General features: G+C 37.0%; 1 protein-coding gene across 1 annotated transcript in view; it reads right to left on the bottom strand.

Moving 5' to 3' along the window:
* The window catches only part of LOC144643617 (polycomb group RING finger protein 5-B-like), an 8,825-nt gene extending 3,369 nt beyond the window's left edge, over nucleotides 1-5,456 (bottom strand). Inside the window, 5 exon segments of the mRNA XM_078502923.1 lie at nucleotides 608-689; nucleotides 1,394-1,496; nucleotides 4,342-4,453; nucleotides 5,354-5,395; nucleotides 5,397-5,456. Of these exon segments, the coding sequence (XP_078359049.1) occupies nucleotides 608-689; nucleotides 1,394-1,496; nucleotides 4,342-4,453; nucleotides 5,354-5,395; nucleotides 5,397-5,456 (399 nt within the window).
* Between the last annotated feature and the right edge of the window lie 3,957 nt (nucleotides 5,457-9,413).

The raw sequence follows: 9,413 nt of genomic DNA, 5'->3' as shown, positions 1-9,413 counted from the left end.
CGATTACTGCATTAATCCCGCGGCTTATTAAAAAGCCGTAAATAGAAGTATTCGGCTTTCACATGTTACCTCGCTGCATTTGTCAGGTCGCACCACCAATTACCAGTTTCCATTATTTATTAACACAGTAAAGCTCAACAAGGTCATTTGCCAAGCCAGAATATGGACCTACTTACACTATGGTTGTGCACACTAACCATTAGGTCACCACTTATCCCACTGAAGACCAAATTAATTAACATAATAATAATAATAATAATAATAATAATAATAATAATAATAATAATAATAATAATAGTTTATTAACAGTATATCCATACTACATGGCTCTTCACCTGTTAATACTAACTAAATATAAAACAAATTACAATTTGATATAAAAGACAAAAAGAAAAATTCCTAAAGCTAAAAACTTACAATTAATATAAAAAGACAAAAATTCCTATAGCTAACATAAAAAAAGTACAATTTGATATAAAAGACAAAGAGAAAAAATCCTAAAGCTAAAAAATTACAATTAATTACAAAATTAACATTAATGAAATTAATTTTCAGAATTAAATTTAAAGCCAAGCGTGTCTCTATACTACACCCTTCATTTAATAACTTTAAAGATAAACTTAAATTGCTTACTTTCTTGTAGCTTGGGAACGAGTTTATAAATAACATCCTCCAATGTTTGGTCTGACCTGCCAACAGAACATACATACGAGGCTTGTCAATTTGACTCTCTATTACGACATTTTAAAGATTAAAAGAGAATGGCATTGTAAACTATATGCACTGAATCAGGCTATAATTATAAAGATTAAAAAAAAATGCAAATCTGAATAACATGTCAAATGCGTCATTGCTGTTCAGCTCGTTAAATACAACTGCAGTAGCCACATGTACATTTGTATGTACCTTGTTTTGATCCTACAATAACGCTTCGACTCCCGGCCGATCATTTTGCCAAACTGTGCAGTCAAATACACCTCTTTTGAAGCGCTCACTAGCTGGTAAAAACTTCTGCGCGGGAAGCTCTGTTTAGTGCAGAAAAACTGGGCTTTTGTAAATAAGGAACACCTTTCAGGTAGCTTCGATAGGTTTATTCCATAAAAAGACAAACTTCCCGTACTAGGCAGGTACTTCTTGCCAACAAAATCAAACAGCGTAATTCAACACACTGATCTCGTAGATGCACAATATGTTAAGCCACCAGAGAGGCTCTTCGACCTCTTCGAGCTCTCTTCCACTGATGGAGCAGTAAATGGGTCGGGACAACAGCGCCTATTTTGTCCCACACCCACTAAGCTCCCAAAAACGGACACCTCCCCTAGGTCAGGGACGCTTGAATTTAGTTCCCAAAGATTAAACTACACAGAAAAAAAATAAGTCTGACAGTTTATACCTGAGCATATCAAATGGATTTGTCTCATGAATGAGGATCGAGCAACTAGGACAGTTATTGTCGTCGCTATCTTGTAAGTACTTCACGACACACGATCTGCAGACTGGAACCAAACAACATGCTTAATCGTAACGAGTTAAATTAGAGCTTGTTTAGAGCAGTTTTCAATTGAGTGTCGTAAAATCAAAACCAAAGTAATTACTCTGGCCAATCACAAAGAACATACACAATTCAGTGAACCAATCAAAACTCGAAGCAAATACATGTAGCCGGCACGAAGCGCGGGAAAACGTGCGCGAGCGAGTCACGATTGGTTTTGGTTTTACTTCTGATTGGCTGAGAAAGTGGCGCGAGATTTTTGAGCCAATCACTAAGCGTAGCAATGCAAAACCAAAGCAAACGCAATTAACTTCCGACACTCAAGTGAAAACCGCTCTAACCTGGCTTCACTGACAAACATAGTGTGCAAGGCAATAATGTTCAAATGACTACAGTCGAAGCTCTCGTATAAGCAGTATAAGCGACCACCTTAGGCATTCCAAAAAGTGGATGTAACTAGAGCTGATCGTTTACGACAATGAACTGTCGTAAGCGTGTACACGCTGAAACAATAGAGGATGTGATCGCGGTCGCTTACGGGAGCGGTCGCTTACTACAGCTTTTAACGAGAGATTTTGAGTGACAGTTTAAACGAGGTTCCACAACAGTGCTGGAAACTAGAGCTGTTGCATACGGGAGTGGTCGGCTGTCTAATAAAACATGATAACAGCAAAGCTTTCACAGCAGAAGCAATAACAACAGACGTATTAGCCTAGAATGAGGCTGATCGAAGAAGCGCTTTTGGTTAGTGTTCATGCCGTGGTAGCATTGTACAAGTTTATGTAGAAACTAGCACTTTTATTCTAATTTCATCCGCGAAGCCTCAGATTGCCTCGCCCAAGACTGTGAGGAATCTGCGCAACCGACCGTTTGGAATAGTTTCTAACTGAATGCCGCCAAGTTTATGTTCGAAGTCACATCTCTTTATCGATCCTTAGTTCCATGTTCTAGGCAAAAAATAAAGAAACGTGATAGTAGCCATGTAGCTTAAACCGAGAAAAAAATTGAATTGAGTTGTAATCTGTGTCGTGTGCGGCTGTGTACATACAGATCAGTACTGATACAGACTGTTTCTAAAATGACTGAACAAATACTGATTCCTTTGTTGCTGCTCGGTTTCGCTCTTTCCAAGCATATGATTAGTTAACTTTGTGTACATCTTGCTATTTCGATCAATGAAAACAAAATTTACCATTTGCTGTTTTAATCATAAACAGTACGCAGTTACTATGTACTCTAACGTCAGTTGTTCCAGTCAAACACAATTCAACTTGACGTTCCTCTGACAGAAGACACAAGAGGTTATTTTTTGAGCACGTATTCTATACGTGACATGAGGGCAGAACTTAAAAATTCCTTGATAAAATATGCACATAGGATGAAGTTTGCTGCTGTGAACGTGACGAATCCTCAGGCTATTTCTCGCGACATTTTAATTTTAATCCGTGAGCCTATGCGCCTATGGCGATCTGGCCAACAAATCGCAGCTCCATTTTACTATTTCAGTCGCTCGAACCAACAGTTTTACTTTATCTAGTGAAATGCACCCGTAGTAGTAAGCTGAACGCTTTCTTGTCCTCTTGAACTTGACTATTCATGATTCTAGTCCAACACAAGTAGCTTATTTACTTTTTTTAAAAAAGAATCGATTATTGAAAAAGTTGGACTTTTGACAGGAAGCCAGCTACATTGATTGCCATGCTAAACCAAATTAATATCATTTTTTTAAAATTTTGCATTTGAAAGCTAGTTTTTCAAAATGTTAAGCCGGACTTATCTTTTCTAAAGCTAAAAGAAACATCGTTATGCGCGGAAACAAATAAACTTGATGATGTATCTGACTAAAGCTAATCACTCCTTTTGTTTGAGGCGCACGTGTTTACAATAAGGTCATCTTCCTGCCACTCAGTAACCTTTTAATTCGACCACGATTTGTTTTGGGTAAAACTTTGATAAGTTTTACAATAATTCTAGTTCTTCCTGTAGGCGGGAAACACGCATTCAGATTTTTCAGGACAAAAACCTTTCGCGTGGTACCCCGTGGGTGATCTGTTAATATTGTAATGTATATTCCCTCAGGGGTACTTTATTATCTCCTAGGACACAGAATAAATAATAGAAGCTTGAACAATTGCGGACTTTCACTCCAGCTGTAGCGACGTAAAGCATTCGCCGTTGGCGCGGAAAATCTTTTAATTCTCCCGCTGCTGCCATGTAGAAAACACTTCTTGTTGAGAGGATAAGGCCGTATTTACCGACTGGTCGTGTTACAAGTTTCACATTTGTTATCATAATTTAGGCTTATCACTCCCCACTGTTGTATCTAATAAAATTATCTAAAAGCGTCAAAAGTGTGCCATCTTATGAATAATTATGACTTCCAAATGGAGAATCACTTGTAAAACACTAGCGTGGATAGGTTTTTAATACCCGTTTCGAAGCAAAGCCCAAAACTAACATTCGCGTCGTTTTTAATTGCCGGAGAATTCATTTTCGCTATACTAAGCGAGGCACGAAGTTTCGTTTAATCGCCGCCAAAGGCTACACGTAAAAGTTTCGCCTCCATGAGTTAAACTAATAAAGAAATGAATAGTGTTTGATGGTCGTACATAACAAACGGTAAGCAGATGTTTTTCGATCAATGACGAGGCGACAGTTTTGCAACAAATGGAAATTGCTGCGTTTCACTTTAGTTAAGAGAAAAACGCGTTCGTGTTTGCTTTATCAAATTCTATACCGGTATTGTTGATTATTGAACTCCCAGAAGCGATGGATGGGGCTTATATTCTTTTTATTGCGGCCAAATTATTGCCGTTTGTAACAAAGCGTAGCGTTTAACCGGTACCTACATGTGTGAAGACATTCTGTGATCGTTGTCGGCTTGATCAAATATCCTCTGCAAAGTTCGCATGTAATAAACGAGTTGAGATCTTGAAGCTTGAGTTTTCTCTCCCTGTTTGACTAATAGAACATACAAATCATAGATAACATTGAACATCAAACAATGTTTTAAAAGCACTCGCATTTTCTGCATTATGCTGTGCTGTCTTTAATGCCGTTTAGCGGGACGATTTTCCCAGCCAAATTTTCAAATATATTTCGTAAACAGGTGTCAGGTCTTTTATCGGAGGGCAACCTGATGTTCGTCGGTAAAAATGAATGTTTTCTTTGACGGTAGCGCTCAATCAAAACAGAATTAAAACAATTTCTGCTGATGTTTGATAATTCCATTCGCCGTAATTAATGCAGTGGCCTAAATTCAATGGCGCCATTTTGTGAAATTTGCTTCATGTAACTCAGTTGTAACATCACTGCGGCAGAGTCATACACCAAGCCACAGTTGTTTTTGTGAGTGATTAATGGAATCGAATCCCCTGAGTAACTGATTATGATTAGCGGGGTATTATAAAAGTAATAATCTAAGTGACACTAGATTTGTACCATGTTGGTCAGTATTAAAATATTTACCGTATTTTAACCCGATAAAACTGGCTGGAATTTCAAATATCACTTTTGGACAGAATGAGAGTAAAGTGATTGCAATGATATGATTAAGCTTTTACATGGAATATTGCTGGCAGGAAGGAAACACGCCATTGTGTTTCTCTTTCCTTGAAAGGACGTCACAACTTTTACTTGTGTCAATTCTTGTTGCAAAGTATTGACGTAAGCACTGAAAAGGTTAAGACGACCTTTCATTTGCCGCCATTGCTTATGGCCCTTTAGCAATAAATTACTCTTTCTTTGAAATAACACCAGCTTTGAAATCAATATTAAACGGCTCTAGAATATGATGTAAATAAAAAAGTATTATTTGAAAACAAGACTGTGAAAATGTGAGTTAGTTTTGACTTTCTTTACCTGAAGAACAGCCATTTGAAATTGGACAGACTTGCAGCCGGCGTTGTCAATTTCTTCTGTGTTCTGTGACAACACAGCTAATCTCTTTACGACCTCTATTCATGTGGCCTGCGGTCGCGAGTGATGAAGATTCCCGGATAAAAGCGAAGCCGCCAATTGGCCAAACGAGCAAACTTGTTTATTAACTCATCAGCTGGAAATATCTAAATAATCACCGGGTGGTGAGACTCCTGTGAATCAACTTAAAAACTTGGCTGCAATCAAGGCACCTACTTGTTAATTGCTGAATAATGGTCACTTCAAGTTTCCTTTCTTTAGTTGCTACGGAACCATGAAATAATCAACTTCTCAAAGCGTATCCGAGAAATTAAACTGTCCTCCGATAAGATCTACAAGAGTTGTTCTTTGTTTCAGATTTAATAAATGATATGTGTAAGTTCTAACGTAACGCATATTTCGTCTTTCATCGTTTAGAAAAAAAAAACATAACAGACGAACAATACTAGCAAGGTGCAAGGAACAAAAGCTGAATATCTTAATGGCCCTTGATAGCGAGAATGTCACTACGCTTTCTTTGAAATTAAAATTTAGCGATGCAGTAATAAAATTGTATTTTATGACGGTGTCTTCAGTAACGACAAAACTTGCCAGGCTTTTCACTGTTTTTTGTTCAATTTAATTGCAGAAATTAAGATAAACTGGCGTGCGACAAAAACAGCTTTCTTAATTTAGTGCTTTATTGTTTTCCTAAACTTGGAAATGCTAAAGCAATATTTAGATAAGAATTGACAGAAGGAGAGATGGATAATGTTATTATGTAAATCTTCAGTGAATATCTGAGAAACACGGCTAAACCTCAAAACACAGAAAATGACACCATGCTCATTAAATATTTACAGCTGAATACATCACGGGCAGATCGCAAAATGAAATATTAGGGAAAGTATGAAGGGCAAACGTTCCCTGCAAATGTTAGTCAAAAGTTTCTCATCAGTTTAATTTTGTACTGGACCAATAGACCCACGTGGAGTATTATAAAGGTGCAACACAGCGGTAAATAAAACTGTTGACATTTCGCTGGATTTTTAATACTAGACTTCATTTGTGTCGTGGCTTGAAATACAGTATGCAGCTTTGTAGTAGATAGCCGATATTGCGATGTTGTAGCATACTTGTGTTTATCTTAATTCTAATAAGCAAACACTTGATGACTGACAGCTCTGCTCTCTGTAGCCTCTTGTTTTCTAACGCACGCCATGAAAGAACTAATAATGCAAACAACACAATTCAAATTAAACAAATTCGCTTGCTATTTAATTCCTTTGTTTTGTTCCATAAAAAATTCACGGTTAGATTGAGGGTTTTAAATTGTTTGTATTTTTATATCATATTCTTATTTAGTACAAGTACACGCGGGAAAGAGATAGTATTTTTAATCGTTTGTGGTATTTCAATATGTTTTAGTACTTGGTGGCAGTCTTCGGGAAAAATATCGGCTTAGATTTGAAATTATAGAAAACACTTCTCGTTTTTATAAGAAAGCTCTTGCAGCATCACTTATACAGACAGTGACAGAATGGATCAAACTAAAATCGTTTCCCTAGTAAGTTTGGTTGCGTAGCAAACAAAACGTTTTCAAAATAATGCGACGTCGACGTGGCCGGCAGAAGAAACATGTTCATGGAGTCTACATTTCGGTGATATTCAATAAAATATATCAAAGTGAGGATTCGAGCTTTATTATTACACAAATACAGCAAACACGGATTATCAATAAAATTCTGCTGATGCTAGTTTATAATTTCAAATAAATCAGTATAAATAGGCAACTTTAATTTGTCCTTCGATATGCGATAAACTTTAAACGGCATATTCAGTTTAACATGTGTGTACAGTCCTGCCATAGAATTAGATAATCCTTGACTTGGTTTGACTTAGCAGTGAACTGTCGGGGAAATTCGTGCCAAGTCGCAGCTGTTTTTGATGGATAATAAGACATTTTGCCTACTGAGGAAATATTAATTTAACCTCAAATCATGTCAAATTTAGCGACAGTACAACGCAATGGTCACATTTAAATAAAGTTTGCAAGCTTTCTACTGGTTGATTATATTTCTATTTATTTACTGGAAATGGCGTTACACAGCTAGACGCTTATTCTTTATGCATGCACAAAAAGATGTTTATTTTCCCTATAGGGTGAAAACCGTAGATTTAGCTTGTTATAGGTCTATGAAATTGAAAATTAAAGAGAACCATTGGCAGGGAAAAGTGTCATACTCAAGAAGTCAAGTTATGCCACAACTGAAATTTTAGTGAAAACTGAGTCAGGATACTCAGAGTGTAGAAAAACCCGAGTTGCATGTGATACGTCAGTAATTCGATTATCATTGAGCGTGAAACTGAGAACTATCAAAGTGGAATTCGGATTATGCAAAAATGATGGCATTGTATTGTATAGTCTCGTTATCTGACAGCGAAAATGCAACTTCTACCTGTTTTCAGTACAAACGGGTTTTTTGTTTCCTGTTTTTGTTGGTTAAAACCGAGCTTTCCCTTACAACACGTAACCAGTGAAGTCATCAGCCCTGAGTCACAATATATACTGAGGTCGTCACTTTTAATTTAGAAGAGTATTAAAACCGACCCAGCATAGTCTTGTTAGATCTCACAAGTAAACGAAGACCTATGTTTATTTCCTTTATAGAGATAACGATTAGAATTCAATGCACTTTCGCAGTAAAACCTACTGATCTTTGACTGTCCCCTGATCCGAAAAGCTGAGTTTTAAATTATTTTTAGTGCTGTTTTTAAGAAGGGCTCAAGGCGGCAAGCTTTCCTGCGTCCCAGTTTTGTTTAGTCGTAGTTAAGTCGTATTATGAGTCGTACTTTATTTCTTGCGACATCATAACCTCAGTTAAGCTACTGAGAAGAGGAGAAGTGATTCGACTGCACTTAGTAGAATCGTTCGTCTTCCGTCCATTATTATTGACTTTAATTTTATTCCTCTTGGATTATCAAATTATAGCAGGTGTAATCAAATGACGTCATGGTTAGCGCAAACAGCCTAAAGTCTTATTTTAAAGGGTGCGTGATGAATACTAAAAACATAACTTAACGACCTTCTGTTTTACGCCAAATAGCCTCGACCAAAATAAGACGTACGTCTTCTGTCATTTTGGCAATTCCTCTTTTTTCTTCATTTTGTTGACGTTTGCAGCGATTCGATGTGCTTTCGTATACCTAGATTAAACTTTATTCTCCCTTTCTTAAATAAAATATAAAAATAACCCCAACCCATCGCGCAAATTTATTTATGAATTAAAGGGTTCACTCAGTTTTTAATTCGGAAGTCTGGCACCATCGTTTCACAACAATACCACTGGGTTCTAGATGTTGCGATTTGTGGCTGCCTTCTTGGGCACCTTGTGGAGTAACAACAAGGAAGAAATCACAGGTCCTTATTTGACACAGCTTATAACCCGCGATGAAACTTCAACAAGGTTGAGAATAGAACATCCTCTTTCTTGTCAGAAACACGATACGGTTGTGTTGTGCTCTTTACTCCAGTAGTATCACCCTCTAGTGTAGCAGTTGATGTTGTTGTGGGGGCTAGGGGCACTGTTCCTGTTGTTTGTTCTACAGTAAACACCCGCGTGTAAGAACCTACAATTTTCTAAGTTTGGCAAAATAGGTTCTTGTATTTGGGGGTAGTTATTGGTAATTTAGGCTAAGTAGGTTCTTAATAAGGTTCTTAATTTCTAAGGAAGAGCCATAGTTTTTGATTGTACGAGAAGAAAAAAAAATGGGTTTGGTCCTTTATTATGCAGCATTTATTCATAACTGTATTGCTTCAAGCCTCATGCAAGGTCCAAAGAAGACAATTACAGTCTATGTGAATCTGTCTTTTCTTTATTTGTAAATACAGTTTGGGATGTTCTGTTAAAAATGTTCATAAAAATTTTCTATAACCCACATATAAGAACCTGCTGAAATTTGCTTGGCTAAACAGGTTCTTATATTTTGGGGTATTAAAATGGCAAATTTCTGCCAGCAGGTT

The sequence above is a fragment of the Oculina patagonica genome, chromosome 2 (assembly GCF_052425735.1).
Source record: "Oculina patagonica isolate OP01 chromosome 2, crgOcupat, whole genome shotgun sequence".
NCBI classification, from domain to species: domain Eukaryota; kingdom Metazoa; phylum Cnidaria; class Anthozoa; order Scleractinia; family Oculinidae; genus Oculina; species Oculina patagonica.
This window is presented reverse-complemented; position numbering and strand designations above follow the sequence as displayed.